Source organism: Barbatula barbatula (assembly GCF_947034865.1).
Source record: "Barbatula barbatula genome assembly, chromosome: 5".
Taxonomy (NCBI): domain Eukaryota; kingdom Metazoa; phylum Chordata; class Actinopteri; order Cypriniformes; family Nemacheilidae; genus Barbatula; species Barbatula barbatula.
The window spans coordinates 4,471,437-4,490,781 of record NC_136769.1 but is presented as its reverse complement, the minus strand read 5'-3'; the positions used below and the strand labels follow the sequence as shown (position 1 = coordinate 4,490,781).

At 38.4% G+C, this 19,345-nt stretch overlaps 1 protein-coding gene across 4 annotated transcripts; it reads left to right on the top strand.

Moving 5' to 3' along the window:
• Positions 1-107: 107 nt before the first annotated feature.
• On the top strand, positions 108-17,345 carry LOC306893803 (uncharacterized protein). Of its 4 annotated transcripts, XM_079455849.1 has the most exons (15): positions 108-263; positions 1,178-1,736; positions 1,830-2,186; positions 2,352-2,453; positions 3,436-3,531; positions 4,442-4,534; positions 4,714-4,788; positions 6,573-6,689; positions 13,058-13,150; positions 13,426-13,497; positions 15,450-15,545; positions 15,737-15,826; positions 16,263-16,275; positions 16,363-16,405; positions 16,526-16,724. In XM_079455849.1, exons 2-15 carry the CDS (start codon positions 1,535-1,537, stop codon positions 16,574-16,576), a joined length of 1,500 nt encoding a protein of 499 aa, XP_079311975.1. In that variant the 5' UTR covers positions 108-263; positions 1,178-1,534; the 3' UTR covers positions 16,577-16,724. The 4 variants fall into 4 exon arrangements, with proteins under 4 accessions (XP_079311975.1, XP_079311977.1, XP_079311976.1 ...); XM_079455851.1 differs by lacking the exon at positions 16,263-16,275 and having other exon boundaries at positions 15,737-15,830; positions 16,381-16,405; positions 16,526-17,345; XM_079455850.1 differs by lacking the exon at positions 16,263-16,275 and having other exon boundaries at positions 15,737-15,830; positions 16,526-17,334.
• Positions 17,346-19,345: the final 2,000 nt, after the last annotated feature.

Genomic DNA, 19,345 nt, shown 5'->3' with positions numbered 1-19,345 from the left:
GATAACTTTATAAATTAAGTGTAAAATGTATTTTCTCTCAGAGGCTCACTTGTGCCGGGTGTACTACGCAGGCAATATAGATGGTGCAAAATTCCCCCTTAAGACCCAGCCCACAAAAGCGAAAGTGAAAATGGTCCGTTAATATGTGGGCTATGCTAAACGTTTTATGATCATTAATCGTTGACATGTTTGGTCTTTTAGATATTTTAGGATGTATCTGCTTTGCTGTATTGTCATGTCAGTATTTCTGGGGTTTGGTGACGGTAAGTAACATGTTTATTTGTACAGTCTTCTGTTCGTTGGTTTATCACGGACTAATAGATATTCGTGCACAGAGGCTAAAATCAATATAGTGTATTTGGCTGCTTTAAATGCGGTTGTATGTACATTCTTGAACCTGCATAGTTATTTAAAGTGTTTATAAAAACAATATAACTGCATTTCCGGAAATATACACCATGGCATGGTTTTCATTTGAATTCCTAAATGATCAGAATAAGAATGTTCAGTAATTTTTAGATTGACAGCTTAAACAGAAGCTGGGTTTAGGCCAAACAAATGTCCCGTATAGACATGAACTAAAGTGAGTATATCCTCCCATCTTAAAGGGGCAGTTCACCCAAAACAGAAAAGTCTGTCATCATTTACTCACACTCGGATTGTTCCAAACCTGTATACGTTTCTTTGTTTTGCTAAACACGAAGGAAGATATTTGGAAGAATGTCAGTAACCAAGCAGATCACATCCACATTTACTGCCATAGAATGGAAGTCGATGGTGTATGATTCGAGATATGTTTGGGTTTAGCAGAATGACATGTGGGTGCATAAATAATCAAAAAAGGTTCACTTTTGAGGTAACTATGAAGTCACAATGTGGTAAACTGATCCCAGTTTAAAGTCTGTCCATTTGAATTGAAGTGAAAAATATTAAAACCACCGAATTGGTTTTTTCCATGAAAGGGATACTTCACCAAAAAAGAAAATTCTTTCATCATTTACTTACCCTCAGGTTGTTCAAACCTGAATACGTTTCTTTGTTCTGCTGAACACAAAGGAAGATATTCGGAATAATGTCAGTAACCAAACAGAATTTTCAGTTTTTGGTGAACCATCACTTTAATAATATATTAGTTATGTTTTATCTCTTTATATATGAATAATGTTTTACTTTCTAGGTTTAACAGTGAAGGGTTCCTCGGGTCCTCTGGTTGTTCCTCTGGGAGGTTCAGTTCTTCTGCCCTGTTCTGTTGATTCACTCGTATCACTGAATGATCTGGAGGTGCAATGGAAGAGATCAGACTCACAGATTCTCATTCATCTGTATGGGTCAGTTGTGGTCTAAAGGTTAGAGCGTTGGGCTTGTGATCAGAAGGTTGCCGGTTCTAATCTCAGTGCCAGCAGGTCATGACTGAAGGGCCCTTGAGCAAGGCACCTTACCCCTGATTGCTCTGCAGTAATGTGTCACTGTATAAAAACTACTTGTAAGTCGCTTTGGATAAAAGCGTCTGCCAAATGAATAAATGTAAATGTAAATGTATGAAGATGGAGATATTAGACCAGAAGTCCAACATGAGGATTATCACGATAGAGCTCATTTCTTCACTGACAACATTAAAGATGGAAATTTCTCCCTCATGTTGATGAATGTGACAGATAAAGATAAAGGACAATACACATGTACAGTTCACAGCGGACCAGAGTCTGGAGAAACTGTGCTGGAAATTCAAGATGTTGGTGAGTTTGATCATATGAGTTGCTCATATCGTTTTAAAAATGTAGTCTACCATTGAATTAATATTCTAATATATATTTATTATATTCATTCAGAGCGATTGATAGTGTCTGGATCAGATCAGTCCATATCTGCATATGAGGGAGAAGACGTGACTCTGAACTGCTCTGTGGACTCTCACATCCCACCTGAACACATTGATGAGGTTTCATGGAAGAAAATAGTTAAAGATGTACACATCACGGTTCTGCTCTATGAAAGCAATAAAACTCTATTAGATGCATCAGATACGCGATACAGAGACAGAGTTGAGTTCTTCAGGCATGAAATCCACAGAGGAAACTTCTCTCTCAGACTGAAGAGAGTCAGAACTGAAGATAAAGGAGTTTACATGTGTCAAGTGTTTGCTGGAGGACAGTCTGCAAACACAACTGTTGTACTGGAACAACTGGGTGAGTAACAAGCAAATCTGTAAAAATCACTTACTTTATTAAGATAATTAATTTAAGGTATTTAGCAGACGCTTTTATCCAAAGCGACATACAAGAGTGAGCAAACAATGAAGCGATACATAATATGGAGAAACTGAATGTAAATTGTTGACTCGTGCCTTACAGGTTTTTCTGGTTTACACATACTGGTGTTGATTCTGTGTGTTTGTGCGTGTGGATCTGCTCTTCTGCTCTGTTCTATCATCTACTGCAGATCAAACAACACAGGTACATTTTTAACAAGAATATTCTTTATCGGTATATTAAAATGGTTTTCTTTCTGATTTTATGCAAGGTTTTCATGCACAAAGAATTAATTGTCCGCTGCCAGCCTGCCAAAGTAAAATTTCAGGCTGCGAAGAGCAAACACGGTCATTTGTTTACAATTTTTTGACCTAATTAAAGTACTTATCTGAAGTATTGCTTTATTTTTAAGTGACTATGTTATTGTTAATGGAAGAACTTAATTTTCAAGGGCAAGTACAACATACTTTAAAAGGCAAAATTTTGATTGTAGAAAATACATTTACAGTTTACATATTACTGTTGTTATATCTATATTTCTTGCATATAGAAATATAGATATAAGTTTACATATTACATATTACTATTGTTATATCTATATTTCTTGCAGAATCTGCAATTGTTAATACTTAAAAAACAATCATGCAAATGACAAGCTATTTCATACAACTGATAACTGTATGCAAGACATTTACCATCCAATGGCGAGGCTTCCAACTGCCAACTATCCAATCACATCCTGATAATGAAATCAAGGCTTACCCTGCATTCTTCTCATTCCAGAAGCTGTTACACTCAGATATACGTCACAATTCATAAGAAAACACCATCGCAACTTCCATTTATTCATAAACTACATAAACAAAAATGGTCAAAATGTCCCTTTGTGTCACTAGGGCTGTACCCTTCTAAACGTTTTGCACGTAAAGAAAAGTACATTATTACTTCAGGAGTACACACTGTATCAGAACCAAATGTACACTATCTGTACCTAAAAGATAAATGTTAGGACATTTTTAAAGGGTAAAGTCCCGGTAACTGCAAGTGCTGGTACTAGTAATTCTACCTACAACTTAAACCATATTAGACTCAAAAAACAATGTTACTGTAAACCAATAAAACCTCAATCCCAATACATTTCCATGTAAAAGCATTTAACTGTGGTTATTTTGCATCTTTCATTTAGAAACCAGCAGAACTGTCCAGGCTCTTAAGGTTTCCCTTGTCTTTTTTCCAAACATTTGTTTGTGTATTGCCTTCATAATCTGGGGTAATACTGAGGGTGAGTATTGAGCTTTACTAGTGGTAGTTATCAACTCATAAATCAAAAATCATTAACGCTATTAATCTATTTCCATTGTTTTCATTATATTAGTAATAAGTGACTGTTTTATATGCTCTTTGAAAACTTTAGCTGCTGGAACCCCACTGTTAGATTTGGTTGCATATTTACAGTGGAAATAAGTAATAACGACCAGAACTTAAATACAAAACTTAGTTTAAGACATAAATTGATCCAAAATCAACTTCTCAATCACAAAGACTGCAGCAGCCTATGTGTTCAGAATAAACTGTGACAAGACACCATGAAATATCAATAACACACAACACACCATAGTTAACACACTGATAGAATCTGCTGCAACAGACATGCAAAATACTGAGAAACAGCGTGACTTCGTTTTGTGTATTTCAAGTTGACAACAGAGTGAAGTCAAGCCATCTTAACATCTTTTACATCCTAAAGCCTTAAGTTTATTAAGGTATATACAAAGCCTATCAAAGCATACTAAATTTGGCCTTGTGCAGGATCATTACATTTGCTGTTTAATGTTTTTAATTTTAAGAATTGATGCTCATCTTGGCATTTTCAATCAACATTTTTTTACAAGATATCCCAAACTGCACATTATACTATAGGTGGATGGTAACATGGCTACTAAAGCTTTTGGTGGAACATGTAAAAAATCTCTCTTTTGAAAAGCTTGACATTTGTGAAATGTTTTGATCTCACTTAATCTCTATATGGCAATTGATAGCAGATTTCAAATTATTAAAGGTAATAATAAAAAAACTCTTGTTGTGAATGGCACAGTCCAGCCTAAAATTATCTTAAAACACCTGTTGTATTTTATCTATATCTTCTCATGCTGTGTTTCATACCTTTTAACCAATATATAATTATTCTTCAGGATTTCTAAAAGAGACAGTCACTTGCTCTGCTCTTTATATTCTGAGGCCTGCCATGTTGTTTTGGTCTGTACCCCATTTAAATGATCTTCAAGGTATGTTTTGATGCGAAAATGTTTAAGTAAAATAGCAAATGCTTCTGATGCACATTCATCTTGTGTTTAAATAGATTCTGTTTGATAAAGTTGTTGGCTTTGTTTGTACATCAGTGCTTTGCAATATTTTTTTATTTGAAGCTTTTTAAATGTATGCATTCAACCCTTCTTTTTTACAGACAGCACTAAACCGTGGATTAGGTTTTTAACTATAACAAACGAATTTGCTGCCTTAACCATCATTGTTTACTCAGGTGGGCAAATCTAAATTTTGCACTACACTAGACATGTATATTATCATCGTGACAGTAAAACATGTCAAAAGATCAATTGGGGATGACTGAGTTTTAAGATAAGATTCTACATATTTTTCCGGGGGCGCATTACGGAAAGGTTTTATCTTGGGTCTTAAACACTATTCGCACGGATTAGTATTACCTGGGGACCAGGGGCGTCACTAGGCCCTTTTTAGGGGGGCTTCAGCCGAGCAGAGCGAACATCAGAGAGTACAAGGTGTGTGTGTGTGTGTGTGTGCGTGCGTGTGTGTGTGTGTGCGCGCGTGCGTGCGTGCGTGTGCATTTATTGATAGATTGTTATGATATGACATCTGCATCGGTGCAGTTCTTGTAATTGCAGTTTACATAATGTTACTGGACCAATACACGGTTCGGTTTCTCATCCAAATCCAGTACGTCTTCGCTACAGTGTGGTAGTTGTTTTTTCTTCCAACAAAAATGAAGCGATTAACACCTATGAAAACATACTTTAGAAAACGATCATGATTTATTTTAATGTACTTTTTAAAATTTAAAACATATTATTGTGTATCTCGGCATTACATTGTGCAGCCATGCCCAGAAATGGTTAAATACACACATCATTGTCTGAAAGCAACAAATGGCACAGAGAGAGAAACATCATGTGGAGTTATTTTGTTTTGTAATATTAAATATTTTTTGTATTAAGTAATAATGAATCATTAGTGTATCATGATACATAAGAGTAAGAGTAGAGTAAAGGGATTTGTGTTTTATTTTAAGTAATTGATTTATAGAAGTGGCAAATTGATAATTCATGTTGTTGTTTTTAATAAATAGAAATAAATATAGAACAGATTAAACATATTTCCAATAGACAATTACATTAAAACGTGTTTTGTCTATATTCTTATACATACACTTCTCAAATACAATGAAATAGTGGATAGCAATAAGGTTAGTAGTATACAAACCTACAAAAGTCAAATAATATTTTTTTAATCATACCCTTATTGGGGGCTGATCCCCCCTAAAATGAAAATCCTAGAATCGCCCCTGCTGGGGACCTCTAGTCATTTGTAATAATTGCAGAGGTTGTCTGTGATCTTAATCCCGTGTGAATCAGCCATGTCTGTAATTTGGTGAGCTCATATATAATTTTTCAAGGTTCTATCCACCGTTTGTGAATAATGGAGGCCGTTTTGAAGTGTATTGATATTATTTCGGGTGCTGTTGATCTTTGTTTTTTTATTATACTCTATTAACATTTGAGACCTGTGATGTGGTGACTTTATTCCCGGTTCGCAATCACGGGTCTGACAGGTACGGTCATATATCATTAAACACCATACAACTATACGCTACTAGGAAATCCAAACTTCATTAATCTCTCAGGTCTGTTTTCAAGCAACAAACAATGCGCGAGCTGCTGCTGTGATGTAATATTAGATTAAAGCACAATTTATCGTTTTGTTTCAATGCGGCAGAAAAGAAAGTTTTAATAAGATATGTGTAATCCTATTTTGTAGAAGTTTATAGCTGTTTTTTATGTATTGGGGTCAACAGTCTGAAAGTAATACCTTACATTTAGTGCTGCGCCCCTAGAAGTAGAAAGTTAGAATCAGATCAGATCTTTTTGTCAAGCTGTAGGTCCTGCAGTATCTCATGGTACTTTTTGGAGATGTTGTATATTATTTACCCCTTAGATGTGTAGTTTTTAATTTTAGCATGGGACAATATTTGTAATATTTTTATTTCCTTTGTTTCTGCTCTTGTTCCAGTTATCTTTACATATGCCTGGAAACAGATGATACACTTTACAAACTTGACTATGCATATTTGGCTTGGAATATGCTTTGGATTTGTTCTACTGTTCAGTCTGTGGATCTTCATTAACGGTAAGAGTCTCTGTATCATTGGTTTTAATGTAGTATTACAACTGTGTTGAGCTGTGAAATGTACTTTTGTTGATACAATTATCATGAAATATCTTCTTAGTGACCTGGAACCTGTGAAACTCAAGCACTGTGCTCATATAAGTAATCAAAACAAATCATTCAGAATCAATTATTTTGTAATCATTCAGCCTTTTGACTGTTTTATATAAATAAAATGTTATTTGCTCTGAAATAGTGTGGAAATGAGGAAATAATTAATAGCTTATAGGGCTGTGCAAAAATATCAATACAGAAAACTATCGCAATATTTATTTTTGCAATAATATCTATAGAAAGTTTTTTGGTCCTACGGGACAAATATTATTTGACCACTATGCTTCATGATTGCTTTCAGGATGTTAAGAGATTTCCAACCGACATGACAAAAATTTTTTCAGGACTGGATCACCCACTTTAAGTAGTTTTACATGCTTGTTATGTGAGTTTAACTATAACTGCAGCGTTTATATTATCTCCTGTTCCACAATTTTTATAGTACATTACCTAAAACTTAACATAACACTTTCTGGAGTGTACTGAAGTGCAAAATTCCGTCTTGATGGTCATTAATGACAATATCTATCCATCCATTAATGTAATGTTGTAGTTATTATTTAAAATTCTATATAAAAAATATATATAAATTAACAAATATATTTAATTTTTTTTAATTTATCAAAATGTTCTTTAAAATGTATCTTATCCCAAAATGCATTACATTTTCCCTCATCTTCTAAGCATCCGTTCAGTCTAACAAGTTCTATATTGTCTTGTGTTCTGTCACAGTTAACTAGACTTTACAAAACTATGGACCCATCTCATTATTATGAAACTATTAAAGCTAAGATTTCATGTCTGCATTCATCTTTATTTTCACTATTTACTAATATTTTTAAAACATTGAATGTGCACCACAAACTAAAATGAACAATTGTATTTGGCATTAACTAACAATAAACAAGATTAATAAAAACTGTATTGCTCATTGTTAGTTTCATGTTAATGCAGTATTTCCCAAATTTCATATTCGAGACGTATAATCTCTCAAGATCCTCCAGAAATATAGGAAAAAAACACACTATAGATTGCTTGCACAATTATACCGGTATTGAGGGACAGGCACTACAATGGTTCAGATCTTGCTTGTCAGACAGACATCAATTTGTCCATTTAAATGGGGAATCATCAAATCTAACGCAAGTAAATTATGGATTACCTCAGGGATCGGTTCTGGGACCCGTGCTGTTCTCCATATACATGCTTCCCCTCGGAAACATTATTTATTTAAAAACATGGAATTAGCTTCCATTGCTATGCAGATGATACTCAGCTATATATCTCATCAAGACCAGATGATTCCTCCCAGCTATCCAAATTGGCAGAGTGCATTGGAAATATAAAACATTGGATGACCTGTAATTTCCTTCTTTTAAATTCTAATAAAACAGAAATATTACTTATCGGACCTGTGGCAGGGTAAGAGACACTACGGACACAAGACGGCGGGTGTAAGCAACCCCGGAGGGGAATTTATTAACACAACTAGTGAAATAGTGTCTACAACGTGCTATTCCGGGGTGTTCGTGCCGTGAAATATCCAGTCCAGTCCGTGCTCGTGCAATGGTGCTCCTCTGGGCTTCAATCGCTTGACTCTGTGGGTAAAAACAGACAGCATTAGTCTCTTGGCGAACGAGCCCAGAGTGGTGTGTTTGTGAGGGTTTTATGCCCGGCAGCTAATCAGCAACAGGTGTGGGCGATCAGCATTAGCTGCCGGGTCGTTTTCCAGGTGACGCTGATCCTGGATCTGTAACCTCCACCACACTTTTTTGGGTTGGCTGTGAGTCCAGCCCGCCGTAGTTCGTCGAACACCCTCCGGAGTCGATCCTGGTGTTCCTCCCAGCTCTCGGAATGTACCACCACATCATCGATATAGGCCGCTGCGTAGTTCTGGTGGGGCTTTAACACGATGTTCATCATTCGTTGAAAGGTCGCGGGGGCTCCATGTAGACCGAAAGGTAGGACTCGGTACTGCCAGTGGCCATTGGGGGTACTGAAGGCGTCTTCTCTTTGGCCTCGGCTGACAGGGGCACCTGCCAGTAGCCCTTGGTGAGGTCAAGTGTCGAGATGTACCGAGCCCTACCAAGGCGATCCAGCAGCTCGTCCACCCGCGGCATGGGATACCCGTCGAATGAGGAGACTTCATTGAGCTTCCTATAGTCATTACAAAACCGGAGGGTGCCGTCTGGCTTTGGGACCATCACGATCGGGCTGGATCACGGGCTACGGGATGGCTTGATGACCCCTAGTTGGAGCATCCGCTGTACCTCCTCCTCGATAGCTTGCCGGCGGGCTTCGGGTACATGGTAGGGCCGTTGCCGTACGACGACTCCGGGCTCCGTTCAGATCTCGTGTTGGATCACGTTGGTCCGTCCCAGGTGCTCTGTGAACACATCTTTGTACTGACAGACCAAGGCCTCTAGCTCGGTCTTCTGGGCCGCTGATAGCTGCTCTCCGAGGTCTACCACTGGATCGACCTCCTGGACGTACGCAGCCACCTGTTCCCGCGGGGCGATCCACCTCTTGAGCAGGTTAATGTGATAGACCGTTTCCTCCTCCCTCCGTCCCGGCTGACGTATTCGGTACGTAACTGGTCCCACCTTCTCTATGACGGAGTATGGACCCTGCCAAGATGCCAGGAACTTGGAGGTGGCGGTTGGGAGCGCTGGGCCTCTGCTAGGTGTTGCCTCACCAGGGGCATCACCCGGTCGATCCGCTCTCGCATCTCTCTCACGTGTTCGATCACCGTCCGATGTGGTGCAGGCTGCTGTTCCCACACTTCCCGTGCTATGTCCAGCAATCCTCTGGGCTGACGGCCAAACAGCAACTCAAACGGAGTGAACCCGGTGGAGGCCTGGGGAACCTCCCGAATCCCGAACAGGACGTAGGGTAGCAAGAGGTCCCAGTCGCGCCCATCTTCGGCTATCACTCGCCGCAGCATCCGCTTAAGGGTCTGATTAAACCGCTCCACCAATCCGTCCGTCTGGGGATGGTATACCGATGTGCGGAGCTGTTTAATCCGGAAGAGCTGGCATAGATCATTCATCAGCCGGGACATGAAGGGAGTGCCTTGGTCCGTCAAGATAGCGCTAGGAATGCCCACCCGGCTGAACATCATAAACAACTCCTTGGCGATGTTCTTTGCGGTGGCTTTGCGTAGGGGAATGGCCTCGGGGGATCAGGTGGCGTAGTCCACGACGACCAGGATGTGTTCATGGCCCGGGCGGACTTCGGCAACGGCCCTACCAGATCCATGCCGATCCGACCGAAGGGTACCTTGATGATGGGCATCGGTTTCAACGGGCTGGGGGGCAGGTGCCGAGGGGATGTTCGCTGGCAGGTAGGGCAGCTCTGGCAGAAACCCCTTACTTCTGCATCAATCCCTGGCCAGTGGAATCGGTCCCGGATTCTCTGTAGAGTATTCTGGGCCCCAAGGTGTCCCGCCATAGGGTGGGAGTGGGCCAGCTCGTGGACCGCTTCTGTCTTGGTCCTCGGCACCACAAGTAGATGTTTAACTTCCCCCGCCGCTGCGCAACACAGTAGAGTAGGCCGTTCTTGACCACGAAGTGGGTGAGAGGGTGAGGCGCAGGGAGCCTATCCTGTCCCTCTAATACTCGGACCTGGCTCCAGCTCACTGGTCGACTTGTACCCTCCGGGGTGCCGTCTTTTCTCTCTCTCTGGCGTCTCGGGCGGATGAGGCTTCCACCAACTCCACACCAACTCCTTTGTCGTCCCCGGGTTCCTCATGCTCACTGGCCGTTGGAGGTGTCGGGGTAGGGCTCGCAGCAGACGGTCGATCATGACCCTCTCTGCAACCTGTAGCGCTGTGGAGTCATCCGCCAGCAGCCATAGATGCACCAGGCGTGTCAGTTGGGCGACCTGCTGCCAGACCGGCACAAGCTCATCGTAGGTCCCCCCCTGGAACTGTTGTGCGGCACAGGGAGGTGACAGTCCCCCGCGTGCTAGGATCTCCCTTTTCAGCACACGGTAATCGTCAGCCTGGTCCATCGTCAGAGCATAGTAGGCCCGCTGTGCTTCACCCGTTAAGAAAGGCACCAGGAGGCGTGCCCATTGGTCATTCCCCCAGCCTTCTCTGGTGGCGATCATCTCAAACATGTGCAGGTATGCCTCGACGTCATCTTGATCTGACATTTTCGTCAGCAGCATGGAAGCCTGATCTAGCGGAGCGGAGATCTAGACGGGGTTGCCTGGAGCTGCTCTATATCCCGGTCTGCTCGCTCTTGTCTGGCCACCAGCTGGTCAAAGCACTGCTGCTGGCGGACTGATACCTCCGTAAGTCGGTGCAGGAGTTCCTCCATTTTGGCCGCGGAGAGAGAGAGAGCGTCCGTAGTTCCTGCGATAGACGAAATACTGGTGTTAGAGGAAAAAAAAAATAACACGTTGGCTCGGAGGTCTCTTACCACTGTGCCCGCATTCTCCACCACTTGTGGCAGGGAAAGAGACACTACGGACACAAGACGGCTGGTGTAAGCAACCCCAGAGGGGAATTTATTAATACAACTAGTGAAATAGTGTCCACAACGTGCTATTCCGGGGTGTTCGTGCCGTGAAATATCCAGTCCAGTCCGTGCTCGTGCAATGGTGCTCCTCTGGGCTTCAATCACTTGACTCTGTGGGTAAAACAGACAGCATTAGTCTCTTGGCGAACGAGCCCAGAGTGGTGTGTTTGTGAGGGTTTTATGCCCGGCAGCTAATCAGCAACAGGTGTGGGCGATCAGCATTAGCTGCCGGGTCGTTTTCCAGGTGACGCTGATCCTGGATCTGTACCCTCCACCACAGACCAAAGACACGCAAACCGAATATTTCTGATTAAAAACTGCAAGTTGAAGGATGTACTGTTACTCCAACAAATACAGTAAAAGATCTAGGCGTTATATTAGACAGCAACCTGTCATTTCGAAATCACATCTCAAATGTCACAAAAACAGCCTTTTTCCACCTGAGAAATGTTGCCAAGTTACGAAATATTCTGTGTGTTGCTGACGCAGAGAAGCTTATTCATGCATTTATGATTTCAAGACTTGACTACTGTAATACGCTACTTAGTGTTTTTCCTGCATCATCAATAAACAAACTACAGTTAGTTCAGAACGCAGCTGCCAGAGTTCTAACCAGATCCAGAAAATACCATCACATAACCCCAATGTTATCAACCCTTCACTGGCTTCACATTAAGTGTCGTATTGACTTTAAAGTTCTTTTAATCACTTATAAAGCCTTAAAGGGTTTAGCCCCTACCTACCTAACAGAGCTTATATCACACTACAACCCATCACGCTCTCTAAGTTGTGGCCTAGTGGTTAGAGCGTTGGGCTTGTGATCAGAAGGTTGCGGTTCTAATCTCAGTGCCAGCAGGTCATGACTGAAGTGCCCTTGAGCAAGACACCTTACCCCTGATTGCTCTGCAGTAATGTGTCACTGTAAAAAAAAATACTTGTAAGTCGCTTTGGATAAAAGCATCTGCCAAATGAATAAATGTAAATGTACTCAATCCACCAAAGGGGGTCGAGCTTTCTCAAACGTAGCACCTAAACTCTGGAATAGCCTTCCTGATATTATTCCAGGATCAGACACACTCGCCCAATTTTAATCTAGATTAAAGACGCATCTTTACAGCCAAGAATTCACTTAATGCAAAATATGATAAATAAACCACCGGGAGACTGCTGACATTAGATATTATTTACTAAAATAATTTAACCTGTTCTATTAACACCATGTACTGTGCTGTGTTTTACCTTTTTTGTTTTGTTCAGTTTTTCTCATTTTCTGCTGCTTTGGAATGATGCACATTGTGAAAGCGCTATATAAATACAATTTTAATTGAACGCACACATTTGTTCCTTCTTTTTATTAATGAATACGTTTAATTGTAATTTTAAAATACATAATGTTGGGGCCGTATGATTATGTAAAAAAACTATGTAAGTATACAGTACTTTGTATATTGATATAGTAAAGTAGATTATTAATGTTGATTTGATTTTACATTTAAGTATGCTTGAAACTTCTACACACTATAAACGCACAACTTTCCTTTTAAATAGATAATACATGAAACAGTTGACACTATATTATTGATTATTTATGTTGCTAAGGGTAATGTGCAGTGATACACAGCACTTTGGGTGTATAGCAATACACATTAAAGTGCTATATATATCCATCCATCCATCCATCACGAATACAGCAAAATAGACTATTTAACCATTGTTTAATATTTTTGCTTGTTTGATTTTTTTTATGGACAGGATGTCGCGGAGCAGAACAAAAGAAACTTTTTTTCTGCATGGTACCTTTTCAATTTTTCTTTTTGCTGTTTTTCTTTCTTCTTCCCAATCCAGGTAAGTGACACACTAATTTGCATTTATGATGGGAATTTAAAATACTCTCAGCAATGTTCTGAGATCCACTAAATTGTTGTACATTACAGGACATATTTGTTACCTAAATATACTTGTAATAATATTTCATTTGTAATTTACTTTGTTTACTAATTTTGTCAATTTAAAATATATTTAAAAAATAAAAGACAGATATAACTTTATAGCCTCACAACTGTTAGAAAGATGAGCAGCATGTGCTTTGTAAAAAGTAATCTGTGTTTGTTGCTTTACAGATTTCGAGGATTTGACCTCTGTTGTATTTGTTAAAGTTTCGTATATCCTGGTCTTTAAGGACTACAAGTCTGGTACAGTATCCATCATTTGACATTTTTGGGTGCAGTGTGTTGCTCACACAAGTGTGTAGTGTAAAAGGCCAGTCTTGCATCCGTAAAAGCACAATATGCGTTTCATTAGTTCAGGTCCTTGATTCTGATTTATAACTGCTGACCGCATTACAGAGCCTAAGATATATTTAATTATTGTTTTATAAAAGCAATGAGCCCTGGGAAGCAGTGGGTTACAGAGCATTTTATAACAGCTTTGCGTCGTGCCTAACAACTCCCTTAGGTATTATAAAATGCACTTTAACCCATAACTTTGCAGGGCTTATTGCTTAATAAACACATGAATCAATGAACAAATGTCATTAATGACTGAAACATATATTGTTTTTTGTGTATTGCACCACAATAGCCAAGTGACTGAGCGGGTCGCTTAAAAAAGGCATTTGTTTTATCAGATTGATTAAAGTGCACTCACACGTCGGCTCTCACAATTGGAGCACCATGCATGCTCCTGCTTTTGTGACAATGCCGTATGCACATTACTTTAAATAACGTTGGCCTATCGATAGAAGAGGCTGGAATATCGATACACTATCATAAAAAATTGTTGCAATTGTTTACTGCATCGATATTTTTGCACAGCCCTACTATGACTGTACATGATTAAAAAGAAGTTCCTACATATCGACTATTAAAACAGCTTGTTCTATAGTATGTGTGGGGGTAGTATGAATAGATTCCGGACTGCGTCCGCCATGTTTTATTGTCATGTGACCCGTATGCTCTTTGACCTATGATGTATTAACATCAACCTGTACCTTGGCATCAGTACATCCTTATTCTGTGCTTATATTTAAAAAGCAGACTCCCGCTATTAACTTTTCCTCTATTTTTATTTAATTCAGTTTAGAAATTTGCCATTTCCGATGCACACTCGCAAATCTCTGTAGAAGCACCATCCTGGTATTTCTCGCCTATACTGTTTTGTACATACTACTCATGACTCATTTTCACCTACTATATATATAGTATGGAAGTAGGCGATTTCGGATGCACGGCAAAGAAATAAGGCACAGGTGAAAGCAATACGTCTAATTACAAGTGACAAAAATTAGTGCAGCACAGTAGATTCGCCTGAACTTATCACCGCTTTCTTTGGCCAAGGTCCGCCCACGAGGCCATATTACCGATAGGTAAAGCAACCGATCTCGTTTCGTTTTGTGCAGCTTCATGATTAGAGGCGTGGAAACGTCCCCGCTGTAACAGACCGGTGTGCATTCACAAACATGTTAACAGCAACAACCATGCTTAAACGTTTATGCCGTGATCTTCGGATACTTTTAAGAATTAAGCGTTTAGTCGATCGTGATGATTTCTTAAAGCAACCAATGTAAAAACGACAGCTAATTTCTTAGATCAGGCGGCTCCGTGTTGTTTCCAGACGGGCCGTTAAAGAATACGACACGCACGTCTCCCGTAAATCCTGTGAAAGATGACGATTTACAACGTGCTGAAGTGTAAAAACGCGCAGCTCACGCGTGCAGTGTGAACTGGAGGTTATGCATCAGACGTTTAGCCAACTGTCCCGTGACGTCTGAGGCTAAGACTAGCAACACAGAGACCAAAAGTAAGGGCCACTAGTGACCAAAACAGGAAAAAGCCACAACACTGACAGCAAGTTGCATTACACGCGCTCACTTTTCTTCTGACAAAAAACTTGCCAGATAATAAGTCTCATTCCCTTAGCATGCATACGGTCAATTTTTTTGCATGAAACCTGCTTAGGAACATTTTCACGAACAAATCATGATTTACTAAAACTTTAATTCTTAAATGTATTCTGCTTTCTAGGTCAGTAGTCTTGGCAGGAAAATAAAATTGATTATGAAAAAATTGTGAAAACACTATTTCAAAATAAAAACAAAATTTCCTTCAACTATTTGATTGTTTTATTTGTTTGTTTTGTGTTATAGGTCATCAGCACAATGTATTTGTGTTCATGCTTGGAGCTGTTGGAATCATTTTATTAAACTCTGTTGCACTGGCAACAGAACTGATTCTAAATAGACGTAAGTGAAAACAGTTCTAACATCATTCAGTGAAATGATCCATATATTCTGTGGGACAAAACAAAATAATGATACAACATTGCAATATTAAAATGCTCCATATTGCCTTACCCTGTTGAGTTAAGATTGGCTTATTTTAAAATTAACGTCAATTCCTACATTGTTGTGTAATTCAGATGTTTATTTTGTAGGAAATGGTGAACGTGCGGTGGGGGATCTCAGATTCATTGTCTTTCCATCTGAATCTGTGCTCATCTTATGCTGGGTGTTCTTGTCTTGCTGTAAGTATCTTTTTTAAAGGTTTGTTTTGTTTAAACATTGAAGATGTTTGTTATAACATTTAAATCAATGTTTTATTGTAGGTGACTTTGATTTTGGATTTTTCCACATTTTATTTTTTAATTTCTTAATGAGGAAACACCTCTTTTTAACAAATTAATATATCAAAGGGCTTTCAGTATATAAAGTCTGTGATAAGTACTCATCTTGCACACAAACTTTTTATTTTAAATTGCTGTCTAACTGATGTTATGTCAAATTGTAAAACAGTGTCCCCGAGACTCAACATTGCTGCGAAGTGTCAAACAAATTGTATAACAAAGTCAAGTGAAGATGTAGAAAACATTTTTTTCAGGCAGTACACTGTCTACTTACTTGGTATTTTTCATTGACTCAATTAATAATTATTTTCTTCCTCTCTCTGTTCTTAATAAATAGGTTGTGTAACTGAGTAAGTATCTCTTATACATCTAATGTATTTCTAAAAAGTAATTATGTACATCGATATCAAGTATTGCAATGATTTTATGTAATATAGGTCTTTACACAATAACAGGACACAAGGACGCAGATTACCAAGGGTATTATATTTATTTTTATCTAAGATGATTCTCATGATCACCTGTAAAAATTATTTGGCATGTTAATATTTTTCTTTTGTTATATATAAATATTATAAAATTATATTTTCTTAATCACAGAACAAACCAGATGATCATGAAATGGAAAGTTTCTCAGCACTTACAAAGTAAAGTTTTCCAGACAAAGAAGTGAAAAAAAGAGACTTATTCAAAATAGATTTATTCAAGAGTGTGATGTGATCTGGCGCCAATATGATGAATGAACTTATTCAAAATAGATTTATTCAAGAGTGTGATGTGATCTGGCGCCAATATGATGAATGTCTCCTGATGAACTCACTCTGTGCTTTGGAGGCTTAAGCCCTGAATGTTTTGAATGCTCTTGTCTTTCCTTCTAAGCTTTTATGCTGGACTGTCTTATTTTTGTCTGTAAATACAAACAATTTTAATGTCTGCTCTGTAAAATAGAGATGATTGTTTTTCTACATAGATAAAAGTTATTTACCACTATGTGGTACTTGAAAATGGTGCGCTTAAAAGTTAACATATATATATTGACCCTAAAAGCACTATTTTCTGTTAGTCATTTTTGAAATGGTATTTCATGTCACTAAGGAACACTGGGAATTTATCATACTAGAGATGTTAATAAATTAAATATAATTTTTATTGTTAATTTTACTTTTGTGTTCTGTTCATCAAAGATGTTTGTCACATGATGTATATCAGTGGTTTTTGGTTCAATGATACACTGTGAAAAATTGTTCTGTAAAATACTGGCAGCAGAGACTCCAGTAATTTACTGTAATTTTACATTAGTCATGCTGTGAAATTATTTTAAGCTATTTTGATGTAAAAACGAAATACAGTTCATTGCTGTTTTTCCCATATTTAACAGTAAAATACTGGCAGCAGAGATGCTGTGAAATTATTTTGACGGTATATTGCTGTTATAATTAAGACAGTACCTAACTGTTTTTAACTTAATCTTTATTGCACAATATTGGCCTTTGAGCTACACATGTCTGCTTAACATAACATATATATCGTATAAAATATTAATACAATTATAGTCAAATGTGTTAGAAAGGAACTACTTTTTTGTTTAAGAGCAGCAACACAAAAAATAACTCAAGCACCAAACAACCGAGTCTTTCGCAGCAAAACAAATGATTGAAACTTGGCAATAAAACAGGTAAAATAACAGAGGCTATCCCCTTAAAACACAAGAGTATAATATCAATCAACCAGTCAGACAAATATTGATATTCTTGATAACTAAAACGCCTTTCAAACACAAGCCGCATTTAAACGCAAAAAAACATCGCAATATCAAACGTTTAGTGGTGAATGGCAGCAATAGACTGATGACTAACGTGGGCCATTCGCAATAACCACAGTGAATGTTCAGAGATGATAAAACAAGCCGATAAAACACGGGGTCCTTAACATGCAAGTAAATATGAACATTTGGTTTTATCTCGGAGATGACGAGCCCTTTTTAAATCGCGTAAGTTACTAGCTACAGCGTGTTAAGCAGCAATTTCAAACATAACTTCATAATACTTCCTTTCTGAACCACATACTCTCGATAAAAGTGAAAAAGTGTTTTATTTACCGTGTAATTTGAACGTGCAGATGCAGGTTGGTGCAGATGAAGCGCTAACCGTAGCCTGCGTCCTTCGGGCAGATAGTCTGACGTTAGTGGGAACACTGAACCTCGCCAAAAGTACCCGAGTGAAATGATTCGGGAATCTAAAGAATTGTGAACTTACAGAACTGACGAAACAATCACGAACTTTAACTAAACTAATTCTCACAAAAAGTCTGATGTTTTATCATTTTTAAGAACGCATTTGCACTGGGAATGGATGGACATTGAATAAATAAAACCCTGTGTTGTACAACTCTAAAATATCTTCAAATAACATATTAAAATAAAATATAACAGGGGCAAGACAATGAGGTTCCCATTAACTTGGTTAGCAATCTGTGAGGTATTATTAAAATGATAGAAACATGTAGTTTTGTTGGTCTAAACAAAGAAAGACGTAATGTCCATTCTTATTGAAGCAGGGTCTGAAGGGGTTAACACAGCCCATAATGCATTGCATACACACTAAAAACTCATGGGTCAAAAATAACCCATTATGAGATATTTTTGATCCAAGTCCTGGGTTAAAAAGGGACCAACTAATTTCTGGGTTATTTCAACCCAGAAAAATGGGTTGTTCTTTTTGACCCAACTTCTGGGTTAAATACCTGACCCAAATGTTGGGTTAAAATAACCCAACATTGGAGTAAATATAACCCAACTTCTGGGTCAAAAGAACAACCCAATTATCTGAAATGATTTTTACTGTATTAAATTAAACTCTATATAAAAAACACACACTTATTTATTTTATGTCACACTGTAACAACATTAGACGTTAGACGTTTTAAAACGGTTTTTTTAAATAAACAACTCAAACATTCTTAAAGTCTTCAAACATCGGTTGTGTCATTTACTGCAGCTAAACACAATTAAATAAAATACTTTACACTTAAACTTCTGAATACAAACTCACAAAACATGGAATAAATAGTTTGCAAATGTGGATTATTTTAAATAGACACATCAATATAATCAACATTCTATAATCAAAAATATTACAAAAATAGATACTTAAATAATGAAAGCAAACATAAGAACAGCAAGTGTACAACAATGACCTCAAATTCGCATATCTGCAGCCTATAAATATAAGGATGACATCACTCGCCACCATATTAATAAAATTGAAGTCTATTTTCATCACAGAAGTCTCCCCACCCAACATGGTATTGGTATATTTTCTAACGTTCACTTCAACACATACAGCAATGCTAGCTGGCATCCCTTTCACTTAGAAGTTCCCCTTCGGCTGTTTTCTCCAACTTAAACTGATATATATAATC

What these genes read in the sequence shown, in the direction of transcription:
- LOC306893803 (XM_079455848.1), top strand. Translation starts at nt 1,535, where the DNA reads ATGTATGAAGATGGAGATATTAGACCAGAAGTCCAACATGAGGATTAT. An exon ending in AATCTGGGGTAATACTGAGG is followed by an intron (nt 3,532 to 4,441) that starts GTGAGTATTGAG and finishes ATTATTCTTCAG; the next exon opens with GATTTCTAAAAGAGACAGTC. An exon ending in CCATTTAAATGATCTTCAAG is followed by an intron (nt 4,535 to 4,713) that starts GTATGTTTTGAT and finishes TCTTTTTTACAG; the next exon opens with ACAGCACTAAACCGTGGATT.